At 37.7% G+C, this 20991-nt stretch overlaps 1 protein-coding gene across 1 annotated transcript; it reads left to right on the forward strand.

Annotated features, from left to right (window-relative positions):
• The first annotated feature begins 3144 nt into the window (after positions 1 to 3144).
• On the forward strand, positions 3145 to 20643 carry FAM240B (family with sequence similarity 240 member B). The gene is made up of 2 exons (XM_028165106.1): positions 3145 to 3287; positions 20550 to 20643. Exons 1-2 carry the CDS (start codon positions 3145 to 3147, stop codon positions 20641 to 20643), a joined length of 237 nt encoding a protein of 78 aa, XP_028020907.1.
• The last annotated feature ends 348 nt before the right edge of the window (positions 20644 to 20991 follow it).

Consider the following 20991-nt stretch of genomic DNA (forward strand, 5'->3'; position numbering starts at 1 on the left):
ATCTGTATGTCTTCTTTGGTGAAATATCTATTTAGGTCTTCCAGCCATTTTTTATTTGCATTGCTTGTTTTTTTGATATTGAGCACCATGAACTGTTTGTATATTTTGGAGATTAACCCTTTGTCTGTTGCTTCTTTTGCAAATATTTTCTCCCATTCTGAAGGTTGCCTTTTCATCTTGTTTATGGTTTCCTTTGCTGTACAAAAGCTTTGAAGTTTCATTAGGTCCCATTTGTTTATTTTTGTTTTTGTTTTCATTACTCTAGGAGGTGGGTCAAAAAAGATCTTGCTGTGGTTTATGTCAAAGAGTGTTTTTCCTATGTTTTCCTCTAAGAGTTTTATAGTGTCCAGTCTTATATTTAGGTCTTTAATCCATTTTGAGTTTACTTTCGTTTATGGTGTTAGGTAGTGTTCTAATTTCATTCTTTACATGTAGTTGTCTGGTCTTCCCAGCACCACTTATGAAGAGGCTGTCTTTTCTCCATTGTATATTCTTGCCTCCTTTGTCATAGATTAGGTGACCATATGTGTGTGGGTTATCTCTGGGCTTTCTATCCTACACCATCGATCTATATTTCTGTTTTTGTGCCTTTACCATACTGTCTTGATTACTGTGGCTTTGTAGTATAGTTTGACTTGAGGGAGCCTGATTCCTCCAACACCGTTTTTCTTTCTCAGGATTGCTTTGGCTATTTGGAGTCTTTTGTGTTTCCATACAAATTGTAAAATTTTTTGTTCTAATTCTGTGAAGAATGCCATTGGTAATTTTATAGGGATTGCATTGAATCCACTCTTGCCACTCTTATTCAACATAGTTTTGGAAGTCCTAGCCATGGCAATCAAAGAAGGAAAAGAAATAAAAGGAATCCAAATTGGAAAAGAAGAAGTAAAACTGTCACTGTTTGCAGATGACATGATACTATACCTAGAGAATCCTAAAGAAGCTACCAGAAAACTACAAGAACTAATCAGTGAATTTAGTAAGGTTGCAGGATACAAAATTAATGCACAGAAATCTCTTGCATTCCTATACACTAACAACAAAAAATCGTAAAGAGAAATTAAGGAAACAATCCCGTTTACCATTGCAACAAAAAGAATAAAATACCTACTTTTACCTACCTAAAGAGGCAAAAGACTTGTACTCAGAAAACTATAAAACACTGATGAAAGAAATCAAAGATAACATAAATGGATGGAGAAATATACCATGTTCTTTGATTGGAAGAATCAATATTGTGAAAATGACTATAGATTCAATGTTAACAACTCTTTCAATGTCAAGTGACTAGGAATTTATTAGAAATCTGTGCACTGAATCCATTAGCCAAGGACAGAAAATAAATGGGAAATATGTGCTTACAGGAGAGAACATGTGCTCCCATCAGGCTGCAGGACAGGCCCTGCTCCACTCTTCAGAGCTCAGGCTCAGAGAGAACCTGGAGAGCCCCAGGGTACAGTGCCCTCCCACACACTTCTGGCAGAGTTTTGCCCAAGTCACTTGTGGCTACAGAAATGACCAGATGAATAGAAGGTGGATCTAGGAGGGAAAATAGGAGTGGATTTAAAAAGAATCTTTACAGAATACTCAAAGTGACCTTCATTTCCAGAAAACAAAGTTTATTCCTACTTTAGGACATTTATACATCTCTACAAGTGGGAAGGTCTTGCCACCTCTGGCACAGGTGTCAGTCTGTTATTATAAATGTAATATAAATAAAATATTCTATGTTATTCTGTATTATAAATAATTCTACATTATAAATTGCATATTCTATAGCATAAAATATTATAATTCTATAATATAGAATTACCATTCTATATTATAAATATGAAATAATAAATGGGTTATTTATTCCCTGAAAGCTTTTCTAAACTTCTCTCTCACCCTCAATCCTTTGGGCTGCTCCCCCCAGGCAATCCAACTTGAATGGGATCACTGGGACTCTGTAGCGAGGGAGTGAAGGTCCAGCTCCTTTCCAATCTCCAGCCAGGGACAAAGCTCTTCTCTGAGCAGGCACTCACCAGCAGGCAGAAAAGGATTTGTTTTGCAGTCCTTTTTGTCTACCTATCCACCAGAGCCACTAAGATCTGGAAAATGGGCAATGTTCAGGCAAAAAGTAAATGTTTTTTAGTAGTAAACATGTATACTTCCAAATACAGTCACCATTTCTTGTGATGAGGATTGATAGAATAGAGGGCATCCACTTTGAAGATGGACAGACCTAGATCTGAATTTCTGCTCTTTCATGTTCAGTTATGAGGCTATATGCAAATTCTGCCTCTCAGTTTCCTCATCTGAATCATGAGTTCAGAACCACCCATCTCACAGAGTTGTAGTGAGGATCAAATGGGACAGTGTGTAAGAAAAACCTATTGCACATTATATGCTCAATAAATGGTAGATGTTATTATGTGAGGAAGGATGGAAAGAACATAACATTTCCTGGGTGCCTGTTTTTTGCCTTGCATTGTGTTTAGAGCTTTGCATACACCATCTTGTTCTACACACACACACACACAAAGCTGTGAAGTAATTGTTAAAGGATAATTTTTTAAGTTAAAACCATGACTCTTATACAAATATAAAATGAACTTGTAACAAATATTTTACTTAACTTACGATAATTAATGAGAAAACTAGTAAGATACTACAACTGATTCAAGGAGAATTAAAAAAACACATATATAGACAATCAAGAATATTAAAATGAATTTATAAGTAGATGAAAATTGGTTGATACTCACAGGGATATCAATCGCATTCCACTGGACAAATTATATTTGAATCTCTATGTTCAAAAATCATTTGCATTACTATACTTTTTCTATAATTTACAGAGTTGTAAAATAGCTCAAAGTCATGAAAGGGACAGGCCCTTGTAGAATCAGATAATCTGGAAGTGTTATCAGACGTCCTTTGTATTTTTGTTCATTTCAGAATGTTTCACAGTATATTCTGGCATTAACCATTATTATCCCCATTTGCAGTTGACAAACAAAATCATAGTGACTGTGTGATTTATCTACAGGCACAAGAAGTGTAATTGGCAGTGTATGGATTCAAACTCATCTTTCATCACTCCAAAATTAGAGTGGCTTTATTTGAAGTACTTGGATTTGTTTTTTCTTTTATTTTCAGAGGATGAACAATCAATACATACGCCGAGAAGTCTTCTGTTGTGAAACTTGTCATGAGCTCAAAAGCTTCTGGGAGAAAGAAATTAGCAAACAGACTGGTTACCGGGAACTGGAGGAAGATCGTCAGGGAAGGAGTGCCCTGAGAAAGTATGTGGATTGTTTCTTCACTATTTTTTAAGGTAGATTTCCCCAGAAATATACCAGATGTGAAGATGGGGAAACTGAATTGTTTTCATTACCCACTGTTCTAATAATGCAAATATTGGAGGTGGTATGGTCAAGTCGGTGTAGCCACAAGACAAAAGGAGAATGAGGTTTAGAAGGAAGACATTTATTATACACACAGCTTTCAGAGAGAGTATCACTGCATACCATGCAGGCCCACAGGATAAGCACCAGGTTTTGGCCAGGTGGCAGAAGATGAAAGCAGAGGGAAAGTCTAAGCCAGAGCCTTTATCAGGGTTTCCAAGGAAAAGGAAAGAAAAGGCAGAGTAAACAGTTTAGGATTGGCTAGTTTGAATAATTCCTGAGAGTTGTGGGATTTAGGGATTGTCTCTAGTTGTCTGGTGCCTGGCCTGGTCCTGGGATGATATAGGGCAGGGGAAATATGGCTTTATCTATGAGAGTTAGATAAGGAGGTGGTTAGGGCCACAGACTCAGGATTGGTTGACATGCAGAAGAAAGGGCTAGTTCTGTCAAGGGCAGCCAGAAAGCTTTCTAAGATGTCAAAATATCATAAAATATAGAAAATTAAAGACATGATTAATTCATCTACTCATTTAGTCTTGCTACCATCTATATCAGAGTTTCCCAACCTCAGCACTACTGACATTTAGGGTCTTATAATTCTTTGTTACTGAGGCAGCTGTCCTATGCTTTGTAAGATGTTTAGCAGCATCCCTCAAAACATTAGATGCTGGTAGGACTCCCCTGCCACATTGTGACAACCAAAAATATCTCCTGACATTGCCAAATGTCCCCTGGAGGGCAAAGTTGCCCCTGATTGAGAATCAATGACTTATAGATATGAACAAGCTTTTCTTGGTGTAAACAAAAATTAGTTTCTGTTATTTATATCTTAATGAACTGAAAAAATCTCTTCCTCACCCTGCCTCTGTTGCAATCCTCAGCACACGAGGATACACTAAATTTCAGAGTCAGGTCAACAGATGTGTATAAGTGTGAAAGATCCCACATCTGATATGATACATATTAAGATTCTTGGGGGAAGAATAATGTGATCTTCCTCTTACTGGCAGTTGAACTTGTTCTAGTCAAAGAAGTCTGCTGAGAGGGGAACATTTATTTATGTGAGAAGACGTGTCACAAGTGTCAACATCGCTCTGACTAAAAGGGCAAGCACCTGCCCTCACACATGTAGTGCCTTGGAGCAGATGGATCAGCTCAACTTTTCAGGGACTCTCTGGGTTCTCTGTCCCTAAAATGGGAACAGCCAGCCAGGCTGTCTATTTGCTGAGATGCCCACTTACAAGTGGAATCGCACCTGTGTGTTCTGCTTGACAGCAAGGCATGTGCTTCCATGTTTCTGAGTATGCTGAGCTACAAACATGTGTAATTCACATATGTTGCACCAACATTAACTTCTAAAAACTTTTCTTCAGCTCCTGAGGGGAAATAGCCTCTCTCTATATCCAGAGAAGAGCTCTACCATTATTCCAGTTACATTCCTGGTTGTCCAGCAAGAAAACCCAGGTTTTTCTAAATGCTAAAAGAGTTACATGTTAGAGCATACAGTCCTGAAGAGTCCAGGGGAGCAAGAAGAGTCAGTTGTATGGTCCCTGCCATCTTCCTCCCCTAGTCCTGGTGCACAAGCCCACTGGGAGCCAGATCCCCACATGAGCCCTGTACTGCATCTTCCTTTCCAGAAGCCCTGGGGTGTGGGAATAAGAGCAAAATTTGCAATATGATCTGATTTTTTAAATATATAGATGCAGTTTATCCATATGTATAGGGAAAGACTAGAAGAAAATACTCAAAAATATTAAGAGGGTTATTTTTGACTGGTGGAATGGCAAATTTTGTGTGCATGTGTTCTTCTATTTTTCCCAAAGTTTCTAAAATGACACTGTACCATATTATAATTAGGAAAAAAGTTATTTAAAAAAGCAGCCATTTGCAAATGGTCCATAGAACAAATGAATTAATTATCCAGGCTCTAATGTGCCCCCTAAAAAGACTCCCTTCAGAGTTTGGAGCAGTTTTCTCTTCCTTCTATAGCCAAGAGAATAAATCTTCAAAATGTGCTCATCATGAAACGTTTTAGCATTGTCTCCCCCAAATAAATGTTTGAAGATGGAGACAGAGCTGCTGCCTTGCTCAGAGAAGAGGAAAATCAGCAGAGGCTGGTGGAGGAGAGGCACCTTCTATGGTCTCCTCCTCTGTTCTTGAGTCTCACTTACCAGAGCTGTTGCCCCCTATCAACTATGAATATAAAACTCAAAAAGCCTTCTTAATTTGGTAAACAATGAATGACAACATAGTGGTTTTGTTATTATTTTTGTTAAAAAACAAAAACAAAACAAAAAATACAGCCACATATATCCCAGATGAACCAAGTTGCACAGAAAGAATATAAATATTTTTAAACCAAAACCAGCCTGTCAGAATATTTGCTTAAATATTGCTTATGTAAGCAAACAGTTTGAAATATTGTCCTAGAATAATTATCTTCCAGGATACACTTGACCAGACCAATGAATGGCATAAAACCTCGGGTCCCTATTTCACCTAAGGCTATGGCTTTCCAAAATGCTAATATGTAAGTGAATAACCTGAGACACACACATAACACTGACACCTTTTGTTATTTTACCCTCCATTTATAAAAGTGGCGATTTCAAGCCACTGTGCAATCAAGAAATGTTCTAAATGAACAGTAGAAGACAAAAACCTCAAAAAAAAAAACCTCAAAATTTTCCACCAATGCCTTTGCTCATAGTAGAACAGAGCCAATAATGCCTTATGTTCCTCAGCTGGGCTAACCTGCAAGGCCTTGTGCCAAAGCTGAGTAGAGTGGAAACAGGTGTTTCACCATGGACATGCTCATTAGCATATGCCTACGGGTTCACTGACTGAGAGGAATGCAACCAGAGCTGCAGAGAATCCATTTACCCTAGGAACACATGTGTGTGGAAGAAACCCTGGAGGTAAGATCACAAGGCAAAGTGGGTGGCCTCAGAACTAGAAACCCTCTTACTCTCTCTGAGTCTGGCTAGAAAGAAGCAACACAGCAGGCGTCAGTCCCCTGGAGAAGTTGAAATCTGTGTGCAAATAACTGATTGAGGCAATTTGAGAGAAGTCAAGTGTACTGTAGGTACAACGAACAAATCTCCTGGTGTGTTGGGACAGTCCAGGTGTACGTATATCAATTTGTTATAATTATGAATTGTGCTCCCTTTTATTTCCAAAGTATCTCAATTTAGATGATAAATTATATGAACACCTAAGCCTAAATAACCAGCCTATAACTATAACTGAGTAAATGTACAATGCTTATATGAAAATAATAATGTTTTAATGCAAGAAGTATGATCTTCAAAATACCTCTTCAGAATTTAGCAGAGCTCAGAGTGTCTAAGTGAGGAGAGGGGTTTATCAGACCTCACCCCAAGACCACTCACCTCCTTCTGCTTTGATTCCTACTTATCAGTTATGTCAATCAGGATGCTTTCAGAAGCAGGTAACAAAATATCCAACTCATAATCTCCAAGCCAGATGAAATCATCATTTCAAACTTTTTATAAGATTTTGTCTACGAAAAATAACCAGTGAGAAAAATTTTAGTTAGTTTTTCTCATTCAAACTGAAGGGGTGAGGTATATGGCTGGTAAACTGAGTTGTTCAGAGCAGTATGCTGAGCTGCCCTGTGACCAGATCCAGCTGGTGAGCTGAAGGTCAAAGGGAACCAGGATCAGGCCCATCTTTCCCCACTATGGAAAAACCACTGTAAAGGCATGTTCCTTATTACACAGGAATAGGAGCAGCAAAAGCATCATCTGACCTTTCATATTAAAACAAAAGCACAGAGATTATGATTATAGTGTGAAATCTGAATTGGGAGATCAAGGACTCAGTAAATTACAAATTCCTTGATGACAAGGATTATTATTTTACTGCTCTTCTTTACATATTGGGGTAGCCACAGAGGTGCTCTAAACTTGCAATGGGGAGAAAGTTGACTAAGAGCCCTAGGTGCTGCCTTTCTGGATCTGCCATTTTATTTGAGCTGAGGCCACATTTACCACTGACTGCTCTAGCCAATGACTGAGCATGGCAGGGGTAGCTAGTCCTGGGAAATTCCTGTGTGACAGAACTCCTCTACTGAGAAACTTTTACCCAGGGACTCCTCATCAGCTCAGCTAAGCTTTCTCAGAACTATGCTGTGGTTCGGGCCTTTTCCTACCCAATCATTCCTTCCTTCTCACTCTCCTTTCACAGGTGTTAGACCAGCATGCTAATCTGAAGGCTATCCCTTACCATTTCTGTTTCTTCCCCCCAACCCCTGATTTATTTTTCATGGTTGATTCCTTCGAATCTGCTTCTTGGAGGACCCAAACTGACACATATCTTTAGGGCCTAGCAAGCACATGATAGAAAAAAAAAAAACTAACTAATTATGTGCCCAATTGACCTTCTGTGGTTCTTAGTAAGGACATTGTGATTCTGGTTTGTGATTCTGGCTTATGGTTCTTAAAAAAAGTCCTCCTTTCTAGTCACATCCCATACTTATCAAGCAGAATCTGTGTTCCTAGATATTAATTACGACTCCTCCACAAATCAGATGAATCTAGAACAATAAATAATAAATATCATTTGGTCTCCATTTGAAAAGTGAGGTCAATATTTCTAGGCTTAAGGAAAAAAATGTTCTCTTCAAGTTTAATGTCAGCTTTATTGCTCCTCTACTGTATCTGACTCTGCATACCAATTTTTAAGCATTATCTTTCTCATATTGACCTTCCTTACTACAAAAGAAAAGAACCATATATACACTTATATTCACCAGCTTACTGAGAGCACAAAGATAAAGAGAAGCAACACGGTGATGAAAGATATTGACCAGAAAGGGGCAGGAAACAGTCTAAATACTCATAAAATAGGATTTAATGGGAACTAGGTAGAGAGTGGCATCTATGATCCATCTGGCAATAAATGGTGATATAGCTAATACAAAAAGTGAATAAATGTGTCATAAACCCCAGATTCCTAAATTCTGTTCCTAGAATAAATTCATCATTCCAAATGTGTTGATTTGGTTCCTCCAAGAAGCAGAGGGCAAGATGAAATTAGATGGGTGTGAGATTTATTGCAGGAAGCACCTGTGAGAGAAAAATGGGAAGCAAGTTATGGTGTGTTGGTAAACATTTAACAACTGGCTCTCTGTGGAAAAAATGTATACACATATATATGTACATAAGTTTATTATAAATTTTACTTGTATAAAGATGTGTGACATATACTTTACAAATAATAAGAAAACATGCAATGCTCTTTATTACACATTTCATATATCCAACTGATTCTTACAGCATCCTTCTATTGGTTTTTGCCAACCTTTTGTCTCTATAGCCAACCTATGGTTGCAATTCAGCTATGATGGGACAAAACCAGACAACGAATAAATGCTTAATTACTATACAATTCAGCAAAGTCAGATTGTTAAGGATGATAGTTTTCTAGTGCTGGAAGAGCTTTTCCACATTCTTTTTTTGCCATTCACAACATAATAGTTACAGAAGACAGGGCACACTTCTAAGTTTAATTTGCATTATTAAGATTTTCTCCTTCACTTTCTTAAATCTAGATGAGGGGTCAGCAAATATTTCCTATAAAGGACAAAGTAGTAAATATTTTGGGCTTTGTGGGTCATGTGCTCTATGTTGCAACTACTCAATCCTGCCGTTGTATGAAAGCAGTCACAGAAAATATGTCACAAATGGGCAGGGCTGTGTTCTGATAAAACTTCATTTACAAAAACAGGCAACTGGCCAGCAGGATCTCTGAGTAACACATTTTCATGCCCACCACACCAAGGAAAAGTTAAAGCCCCTTTAATTAATGATGAATTCTCATTATATTATGTCCCTACAGTTCAATGAAACATACAGGCAGCAACCTTTATTACTGAGCTTTAAAAGACCCCAGGTGACAAAAGCCATGTACATTTGGAGGCAGATTTATTTACAGAGCCTTTCAGAGATGCTTAACAACGGGAGTTTGTGAGCTTGTCTATTTCCCAGGTTGGAGAGGTTGATTGCAAATAAAATAACAAGATGATTACTTAATACCCATAATGAAGGAATATAATTATTAAAATTACTAATAGGTGGATCTCAATACAAGGTCATATAAAGAAAAATGTGCATGGACCTATGTCCACTAATGGGAGAGCAGCCGTTACATGTTTTATCTTCCCTTTCAAACCGGCAAACTATATTTCTATGTCATTCATTCTATTTAAAGTTGAGGTAGAATGAGGATGATATCCCCCCATGTCCCTATTCTCTCAATATTTCAACTTTCAATCCTTGGTTGCTAATGTGCTTAAGCAACATCACCACCAAACAACAGGCCAACATTCCAAATTCTTTCCATTCTTTCTTGGGACCATAATTGAGCAGAGTTTTATGTAAGAAGTTTCTTGGAGTCAGTTTGATAATAGGTGTCTACAGCTTTCAAAATATTTATACCCTCTAGTTATTCACCTCTGGGGATCTCTTCAAGGAAAGTAGACTGGTATATGGAAAGAGTATTAATTATTATCATACTCATTTTAGGGTTATTTACAAGAGTAAAAAATTAGGTTGAATCTAATTTTTCTTTATTCATTATTGTGTATTCTAATTTATCCATAATAATCATGCATTGCTTTAGCATTGTTATGAATTGTGTCCCCCCAGATTCATATGTGGAAGTCCTAACTGCCAGCACCTTAGAATGTGACTGTGTTTGGAGATAGGGCCTTTAAAACAAGTGACAGTTAAAGTGAGAGCTTTTAGGGTGGGACCTGATCCAAGTAACTGTTGTTCTTATAAGAAGAAGAGGTTATGATACACAAAGAGACACCAGGGATGCACAAACACAGAGGAAAGGCCACATGAGGATGGAGCAAGAAGGACATCTGCATGTAAAAGAGAGAGGCCTTGGGAGAAATCAAACCTGCTAACACCTTGATCTTGAACTTTCACCCTCCAAAACAGTGAGACAATAATTGTCTGTTGTTTAAGCTAACCAGCCTGGTATTTTGTTATGGTAGCCCTATTAAATGAATAAAATGATTTATCCAACTTAAGAAACTAACCAAGCATATACATTTTTTTAAACATCTTTATTGGAGTATAATTGCTTTACAATGGTGTGTTAGTTTCTGCTTTATAACAAAGTGAATCAGCTATACATAAACATATGTCCCCGTATCTCCTCCCTCTTGCGTCTCCCTCCCACCCTCCCTATCCCACCTCTCTAGGTCTTCGCAAAGCACCAAGCTGATCTCCCTGTGCTATGCGGCTGCTTCCCACTAGCTATCTATTTTACATATGGGAGTATATATAAGTCCATGCCACTCTCTCTTCGTCCCAGCTTACCCTTCCCCTTCCCCGTGTCCTAAGGCCATTCTCTAGGTCTGCATCTTTATTCCTGTCCTGCCCCTAGAACCTTCAGAACCATTTTTCTTTAGATTCCATATATAAGTGTTAGCATACGGTATTTATTATTCTCTTTCTGACTTACTTCACTCTGTATGACAGACTCTAGGTCCATCTACCTCACTACAAATAACTCAGTTTTGTTTCTTTTTATGGCTGAGTAATATTCCATTGTATATATGTGCCACATCTTCTTTATTCATTCATCTGTCAATGGACACTTAGGTTGCTTACATGTCCTGGCTATTGTAAATAGAGCTGCAATGAACATTGTGGTACATGACTCTTCTTGAATTATGGTTTTCTTAGGGTATATGCAGAGTAGTGGGATTGCTGGGTCGTATGGTAGTTTTATTTTTAGTTTTTTAAGGAAACTCCATACTGTTCTCCATAGTGGCTGTATCAATTTATGTTCCCACTAACAGTGCAAGAGGGTTCACTTTTCTCCACACCCTATCCAGCATTTATTGCTTTCAGATTTTTTGATGACGGCCATTCTGACCAGTGTGAGGTGATACATCATTGTAGTTTTGTTTTGAATTTCTCTATGATTAGTGATGTTGAGCATCCTTTCATGTGTATGTTGGCAATCTGTATATCTTCTTTGGAGAAATGTCTATTTAGGTCTTCTGCCCGTCTTTGGATTGTGTTGTTTGTTTTTTTGGTATTGAGCTGCATGTGCTGCTTGTAAATTTTGGAGATTAATCTTTTGTCAGTTGCTTCATTTGCAAATATCTTCTCCCATTCTGAGGGTTGTCTTTTCATCTTGTTTATGGTTTCCTTTACTGTGCAAAAGCTATTAAGTTTCATTAGGTCCCATTTGTTTATTTTTGTTTTTATTTCCATTTCTCTAGGAGGTGGGTCAAAAAGGATCTTGCTGTGATTTATGTCATAGAGTGTTTTTCCTGTGTTTTCCTCTAAGAGTTTTATAGTGTCTGGCCTTACATTTAGGTCTTTAATCCATTTTGAGTTTATTTTTGGGTATGCTGTTAGGGAGTGTGCTAATTTCATTCTTTTACATGTAGTTGTCTAGTTTTCCCAGCACCATTTATTGAAGAGGCTGTCTTTTCTCCATTATATATTCTTGCCTCCTGTATCAAAAATGAGGTGACCATATGGGCGTGGGTTTATCTCAGGGCTTTCTATCCTATTCTATTGATCTATATTTCTGTTTTTGTGCTGGTACCATACTGTCTTGATTACGGTAACTTTGTAGTATAGTCTGAAGTCTGGGAGCCTGATTCTTCCAGCTCCGTTTTTCTTTCTCAAGATTGCTTTGGCTATTTGAGGTCTTTTGTGTTTCCATACAAATTGTGAAATTTTTTGTTCTAGTTCTGTGAAAAATGCCAGTCGTAGTTTGATAGGGATTGCATTGAATCTGTAGATTGCTTTTTTAGTAGAGTCATTTTCACAATGTTGATTCTTCCGATCCAAGAACATGGTATATCTCTCCATCTGCTTGTATCATCTTTAATTTCTTTCATCAGTGTCTTATAGTTTTCTGCATATAGGTCTTTTGTCTCCTTAGGTAGGTTTATTCCTAGTTATTTTATTCTTTTGGTTGCAATGGTAAATCGGAGTGTTTCCTTAATTTCTCTTTCAGATTTTTCATCATTAGTGTATAGGAATGCAAGAGATTTCTGTGCATTAATTTTGTATCCTGCTACTTTACCAAATTCATTGATTAACTCTAGTAGTTTTCTGGTTGCAACTTTCGGATTCTCTATGTATAGTATCATGTCATCTGCAAGCAGTGACAGCTTTACTTCTTCTTTTCCGATTTGAATTCCTTTTATTTCTTTTGCTTCTCTGATTGCTGTGGCTAAAACTTCCAAAACTATGTTGAATAATAGTGGTGAGAGTGGACAACCTTGCCTCTTTCTTATCTTAGAGGAAATGGTTTCAGTTTTTCACCATTGAGAATGATGTTGATGGTAGATTTGTCATATATGGCCTTTATTATGTTGAGGTAAGTTCCCCCTATGCCTACATTCTGGAGGGTTTTTATCATAAATGGGTGTTTAATTTTCTCAAAAGCTTTTTTGGCATCTATTGAGATGATCATATGATTTTTCTCCTTCACTTTGTTAATATGGTGTATCACATTGATTGATTTGCGTATATTGAAGAATCCTTGCATCCCTGGGATAAATCCCACTTGATCATGGTGTACGATCATTTTAATGTGCTGTTGGATTCTGTTTGCTACTATTTTGTTGAGGATTTTTGCATCTATGTTCATCAGTGATATTGGCCTGTAGTTTTCTTTCTTTGTGACATCTTTGTCTGGTTTTGGTATCAGGGTGATGGTGACTTCGTAGAATGAGTTTGGGAGTGTTCCTCCCTCTGCTATATTTTGGAAGAGTTTGAGAAGGATGGGTGTTAGCTCTTCTCTAAATATTTGATAGAATTCGCCTGTGAAGCCATCTGGTTCTGGGCTTCAGTTTGTTGGAAGATTTTTAATCACAGTCCCAATATCAGTGCTTGTGATTGGTCTGTTTATGTTTTCTCTTTCTTCCTGGTTCAATCTCAGAAGGTTGTGCTTTTCTAAGAATTTGTCCATTTCTTCCAGGTTGTCCATTTTATTGGCATATAGTTGCTTGTAGTAATCTCTCATGATCCTTTGTATTTCTGCAGAGTGTGTTGTAACTTCTCCCTTTTCATTTCTAATTCTATTGATTTGAGTCTTCTCCCTTTTTTTCTTGATGAGTCTGGCTAATGGTTTATCAATTTTATCTTCTCAAAGAATCAGCTTTTAGTTTTATTGACCTTTGCTATTGTTTCCTTCATTTCTTTTTCATTTATTTCTGATCTGATCTTTATGATTTCTTTCCTTCTGCTAATTTTGGGGTTTTTTTTTTCTTCTTTCTCTAATTGATTAGGTGTAAGGTTAGGTTGTTTACTTTAGATGTTTCTTGTTTCTTGAGGTAGGATTATATTGCTATAAACTTCCCTCTTAAAACTGTTTTTGCTGCATCCCATAGGTTTTGGGTCATTCTGTTTTCATTGTCATTTGTTTCTAGGTATTTTTTTGATTTCCTCTTTTATTTCTTCAGCGATCTCCTTGTTATTTAGTATTGTATTATTTAGCCTCCATGTGTTTGTATATTTTACAGATTTTTTTCCTGTAATTGATATCTAGTCTCAGGGTGTTGTGATCAGAAAAGATACTTGATACAATTTCAATTTTCTTAAATTTACCAAGGCTTGATTTGTGACCTACGATATGTATCCTGGAGAATGTTCCATGAGCACTTGAGAAGAAAGTGTATTCTGTTGTTTTTGGATGGAATGTCCTATAAATATCAATTAAGTCCATCTTGTTTAATGCATCATTTAAAGCTTGGGTTTTCTTATTTATTTTCATTTTGGATGATCTGTCCATTGGTGAAAGTGGGGTGTTAAAGTCCCTTACTCTGATTGTGTTACTATCCATTTTCCATTTTATGGCTCTTAGCATTTGCCTTATGTATTGAGGTGCTCCTATGTTGGGTGCACAAATATTTACAATTGTTATATCTTCATCTTGGATTGATCCCTTGATCATTATGTAGTGTCCTTCTTTGTCTCTTATAATAGTCTTTATTTTACAGTCTATTTTACCTGATATGAGAATTTCTGCTCCAGCTTTCTTTTGATTTCCATTTGCATGGAATATCTTTTTCCATCCCCTCACTTTCAGTCTGTATGTGTCCCTAGGTCTGAAGTGTTTCTCTTGTAGACAGCATATATATGAGTCTTGTTTTTGTATCCATTCAGCCAGCCTATGTCTTTTGGTGAGAGCATTTAATCCATTTACATTTAAGGTAATTATCAATATGTATGTTCCTATTACCGTTTCTTAATTTTTTGGGTTTATTATTGTAGGTCTTTTCCTTCTCTTGTGTTTCCTGCCTAGAGAAGTTCCCTTAGCATTTGTTTTAAAGCTGGTTTGGTGGTGCTGAATTCTCTTAGCTTTTACTTGTCTGTAAAGGTTTTAATTTCTCTGTCAAATCAGAATGAGATCCTTGCTGGGTAATCTTGGTTCTCAGTTTTTCCCTTTCGTCATTTTAAATATGTCTTGCCACTTCCTTTTGGCTTTCAGAGTTTCTGCTGAAAGATCAGCTGTTAACCTTATGGGGATTTCCTTGTATGTTATTTGTTGTTTTTCCCTTGCTGCTTTTAATATTTTTTCTTTGTATTTAATTTTTGATAGTTCGATTTACATGCATTCTGGCATGTTTCTCCTTGGATTTATCCTGTATGGGAATCTCTGCCCTTCCTGGATTTGATTGACTATTTCCTTTCCCATATTATGGATGTTTTCAACTATAATCTCTTCAAATATTTTCTCAGTCCCTCTCTTTTCCTCTTCTTCTTCTGGGATCCCTATAATTAGAATGCTGGTGAGTTTAATGTTGTCCCAGAGGTCTCTGAGACTGTCCTCAATTCTTTTCATTCTTTTTTCTTTATTTTGCTCTGCAGTAGTTATTTCCACTATTGTATCTTCCAGGTCACTTATCCGTTCTTTTGACTCAGTTATTCTGCTATTGATTCCTTCTAGAGAAGTTTTAATTTCATTTATTGTGTTGTTCATCAATGTTTGTTTACCCTTTAGTTCTTCTAGGTCCTTATTAAACGTTTCTTGTATTTTCTCCATTCTATTTGCAAGATTTTAGATCATCTTTACTATCGTTACTCTGAATTCTTTTTCAGGTAGACTGCTTATTTCCTCTTCATTTGTTTGGTCTTGTGTGTTTTTACCTTGCTCCTTCATCTGCTGTGTGTTTCTCTGTCTTCTCATTTTGCTTAACTTACTGTGTTTGGGGTCTCCTTTTCGCAGGCTGCAGGTTCGTAGTTCCCATTGTTTTTGGTGTCTGTCCCCAGTGGCTAAGGTTGGTTCAGTGGGTTGTGTAGGTTTCCTAGTGGAGGGGACTGGTGCCTGTGTTCTGGTGGATGAGGCTGGATCTTGTCTTTCTGGTGGGCAGGACCACGTCCAGTGGTGTGTTTTGGGGTGTCTGTAACCTTATTATGATTTTAGGCAGCCTCTCTGCTAATGGATGGGGCTGTGTTCCTGTCTTGCTAGCTGTTTGGCATAGGGTGTCCAGCACTGTAGCTTGCTGGTCGTTGAATGAAGCTGGGTCTTAACGTTGAAATGGGGATCTCTGGGAGAGCTTTCACTATTTGATATTACATGGAGCTGGGAGGTCTCTTCTGGACCAATGTCCTGAACTCGGCTCTCCCACCTCAGAGGCACAGGCCTGACACCTGGCCGTAGTACTAAGACCCTGTCAGCCACACGGCTCAGAAGAAATGGGAGAAAGAAGGAAAAAAGAAATAAAAAGAAAAAAAATTATTAAAGTAAAAAATTTTAAAAGTATTAAAATTAAAAAAATTAGGTGATTTAAAAAGAAAGAAAGAAAGAAGAGAGCAATCAAACCAAAAAACAAATCCACCATTGATAACAAGCGTTAAAAACTATATTTTAAAAAAAACACAGTAAAGCAGGCAGACAGAACCCTAGGAGAAATGGTAAAAGCAAAGCTATACAGACAAAATCACACAAAGAAGCATACCCATACACACTCACAAAAAGAGAAAAAGGAAAAAATATATATATGTATATATTTTTAAAAAAGGAAGAGAGCAACCAAATCAGTAAACAAATCTAGCAATGATAATAAACTCTAAATACTAAACTAAGGTAAACATAAAACCAGAAATCAGTCAGTCGCATACAGCAAACCTCAAGTCTGCTGTTGCTCCCAAAGTCCACCGCCTCAATTTTGGCATGATTCGTTGTCTATTCAGGTATTCCACAGATACAGGGTACATCAAGTTGATTGTTGAGATTTAATCTGCTGCTCCTAAGGCTGCTGGGAGAGATTTCCCTTTCTCTTCTTTGTTCGAACAGCTCCTGGGGTTCAGCTTTGGATTTGGCCCCACCTGTGTGTGTAGGTCTCCTGAGGGCATCTGTTCCTGCCCAGAGAGGATGGGTTTAAAGGAGCAGCTGATTAGTGGGTTCTGGCTCACTCAGGCAGGGGGGAGGTCTGGGTACGGAATGTGGGGTGAGCCTGTGGCAGCAGAGGCCGGCGTAACGTTGCAACAGCATGAGGTGCACCGTGTGTTGTCCTGGGGAAGTTGTCCCTGGATCACGGGACCCTGGCAGTGGTGGGCTGAACAGTCTCCTGTGAGGGGAGATGTGGATAGTGACCTGTACTTGCACACAGGTTTCTTGGTGGCTGCAGCAGTAGCCTTAGTGTTTCATGCCCATCTCTGGTGTCTGTGCTGATAGCCATGGCTCACACCTGTCTCTGGAGCTCGTTTAGGCGGTGCTTTGAATCCCCTCTCCTTGCGCACCCTGAAACAATCTCTTGCCTCTTAGGCAGGTCCAGCCTTTTCCTGGACTCCCTCTCGGCTAGCTGTGGCGCACTAGCCCCCTTCAGGTTGTGTTCACACAGCCAACCCCAGTCCTCTTCCTGGGGTCTGCCTCCGAAGCCCGAGCCTCAGCTACCAGCCCCCACCTGCCCCAGCGGGTGAGCAGACAAGCCTCTCAGGCTGGTGAGTCCTGGTTGGCAGCGATCCTCTGTGTGGGAATCTCTCCACTTTGCCCTCTGCAACCCTGTTGCTGCGCTCTGCTCTGTGGCTCCGAAGTTTCCTCCGCCCCCTGCCACACCCCATCTCCGCCTGTGCAGGGGCTTCCTAGTGTGTGGAAACTTTTCCTCCTTCACTGTTTCCTCCCAGAGGTGCAGGTCCCATCCCTATTCTTTTGTCTCTGTTTTTTCTTTTTTCTTTTGCCCTACCCGGGTACGTGGGAGGTTTCTTGCCTTTTGGGTAGTCTGAGGTCTTCTGCCAGCATTCAGTAGGAGTTGTTCCACATGTAGATGTATTTCTGATGCATCTGTGGGGAGGAAGGTGATCTCCACATCTTACTACTCTGCCATCTTGAAGGTCTCCTCAAGTGTATACTTTTTAATACTAGTGTCCTTCACACTTAGGCTCCTAGACCTGCTCTCCAGAGAAAACTGACATCAATAGTTTCTCATATATCTCTCTCCAAAACTTTAGTTTTTATAAGCAAATAAATAAGTATGCTGTATTTTTATGCAAAATGGGACCTACACAATCTTCAGTATTCTGCACCTTCCTTTTTTAATTTTTTTAAAAATTTTTATTGGAGTATAGTTGCTTTACAATATTGTTATTTTATACTGTACAGCAGAGTGAATCAGCTATACATATACACATATCCCCTCATTTTTGGATTTCCTTCTCATTTAGGTCACCACAGAGCACTGAGTAGAGTTCCCTGTGCTATAAAGTAGGTTCTCATTAGTTATCTATTTTATACATAGTATTAATATGCACCTTCCTTTTTTAACTTATGTTATCTTGGAAGTTTTTCTATATCGGCACTTTCAGTACTTCTTTAATGTTTTCCACAATAATGATGTGACAATTAATTTAAACAATCACACTGAAGGACATTTAGGTTGTTTTTCATTTTTTAGCTTTACAAACAATATTGTAATAAGAATACTTGTACATACATTTTTCATACATGGATAAGCATTATGGGATAAGTTCACAGAAATGAAGATGTTATGTCAAAAGATGAGTGTTTTAAATTTTGATAGCTATTGCCTCCTTGTCTTGCAAAGAGGTTGTTTTAATTTAAACTTCCACTCTAAGTATGGGAATGCCAATTCCCACAGTCACTCACACTGTGTGTTGTCAAACTCTTAACCATTGTTAATCTGACAGGTGAAAATGGCATCTCACTGTTTTAAACTGAATTTAATTAATTACAGGTTTTGTTGAGATCTTTTCATATGCATAGGAACTAGCTGGATTTCTTCTTCAGAAACTGCCTTTGTATAGCCTCTGCCTGTTTGATTATAGACTTTCTTTTTCTTAATTGATTTATAAGCACCATGCATTTCTTTTCTTTTTGTGTACAGATCTATGAGTTTGACGAATGCTCAGAGTCATGTAATCACCACAGTCAAGATATAGAATAGTTCCATCATTCTGAAAAATTTCCTTATGCTTCTCCTTTGTGGTCAACTCCTTTCCCAATTTCCAGTCCATAGCAACCACTGATCTGTACTTCATCCCTATAGTTTTGCCTTTTCCAGAATGTCATAAATGAATTATACATTATGTAGTCTTTTGTGTCTGGCTCTTTTCATTTAGCACAGTGTACTTGGGATTTATTCTTCTTGTTGTGTGTATCAGTTGTGTATATCCATTCCTTCTCATTGCTGAGTACTTTTCTGTGGTAGGGATGTATCACAATTTGGTGATCCGCTCTCCATTGAAGGACATTTAAGTTGTTTCCAGTTTTTGGTGACTATAAATAAAAGTGCTATAAACATTCACATATAGATTTCTGTGTGAACATAAATTTCTATTTCTCTTGAGCAAATAGGATTGAAATTACTGGGGTCATATGGTAAGTGTATGGTTAACTGTATAAGAAACTGCCAAACTGTTTTACAAACTGACTGCACCGTTTTGCATTTTAATAACAATGTAAAAGAGTTCCAGTTACTCAGCATCCCGGCCAACACTTGGTTTGAGTTTTGTTGTGAGGGTTTTTTGGTTTGGGGGGTAGGGGTTGGTTTTTGGTTTTGCCAGGGGAGGTAGGGGGAAAGAGTTGGTTTTGTTTTTTTTTGTTTGTTTTGGTTATTCTATGAGGTAAGTGGTACCTCATTGTGGTTTTAATTTGCATTTTCCTAATTATGTTGAGCATCTTTTACGTGTTTATTTGCCACCTATATAACTTCTTTAGGAAAATGTCTGTTCAAATATTTTCCCCATTATGTTATTTTCTTATCATTGAGTTTGAAACTATATATATTCTGGAAATAAGTCCCTTATCAGATATGTGACTTGCAAATATTTTCTCCCTGTTTGTGGCTTGTCTTTTATTCTCTTTACAGTATCTTTTACAGAACAAATTGTTTTAATTTTGATGAAGTCCCAAATTTTTTATTCTTTTATGAATCATGCTTTTTGTAATGTATATAAGAATGTTTTCCTTATCCCAAGGTCATGAAGATATTATTTTGTGGCTTTTTTCTTGAAGCCTTGGTCTTACAGTTTCCATTTATGTCTATGATCCATTTTTAGTTAATTTTGTATAAGATGTGGAGTGTGGATCAAAGTCCATTTTTTAATATGGATATATAATGTTCCAGCATCATTTATTTAAAAAAAAATACTATCCTTCCTCCATTGAGTTGCCTTTGTACCTTGTCAAAAATCAATTGGCTATATTTGTGTATGTTTATTTCCAGACTATTCTGTTCCATTGATCTATTTCTTCCTTTGCCAATGCTACACTATCTTGATGATGGTAGCTTTATATTAAGCCTCAAAATCATGTAGTATGAGTCTCCCAAACTTCTTCTACTTTAAAATTGTTTTGGCTAATTGACTTCTTTTGCCTTTCCATATAAAATTTAGAATCAGCTTGTTGATAGCTACAGAAAAGTCCTGCTGGGATTTTGATTGATATTACACTGAATCTACATACCAATGTAGGAAGGAATAAATTTTGGAGAAAACTACATATTCATAGACTGCTCATTACTCTATTGATTTTTTTCTTCATTAATTTGTAAAAGCCATTTATTTCTTCAGAAGGAGAAATATTCTAATATTCTTCAGAAGGAAAATAAACCAAAAAACAAAAAACTTCTCTGGACCAGCAGATGTGTAGACAAATGCACTAACCACGTATATTGTTTCCCCTCCTCAGGCTCAGAGAAGAATGGAAGCAGAGACTGGAGAAAAGGCTGGGGATGCTGGACAATCCTGATGGGAAGGAAAAGCAGGCAAACACTGTGGGCTGAGAGCTTCCTGCCTCATCCGCTTCAAAGATAACAAGCCACCAAGGGCACTTTTCTAAGAGAAAAAACTAGCACCCAAATTATGTTGACTTACTAAGCAGGACACTCTCTATTTGCTCTCCCATTTGTGAGGCGATTTACATGTGAAACCTCCCCCAGTGCTAATGGGAGTCTTTATCCAACTCAATCCTCCCTGCCACAGAGGACAGGATGACCTCCAAAGGGATAAGAAGCTCGGGTTATCTAATATAAAAATCTCTTTGAGTTAACATGAAATGTAATTTATTTCCACATTTTCTTCTCATTTAAAAAATCTTATTTTATCCAAGCTTACCAGGGGCAATGACCTTG

The sequence above is a fragment of the Balaenoptera acutorostrata genome, chromosome 6, assembly GCF_949987535.1.
Source record: "Balaenoptera acutorostrata chromosome 6, mBalAcu1.1, whole genome shotgun sequence".
In the NCBI taxonomy this organism is placed as follows: domain Eukaryota; kingdom Metazoa; phylum Chordata; class Mammalia; order Artiodactyla; family Balaenopteridae; genus Balaenoptera; species Balaenoptera acutorostrata.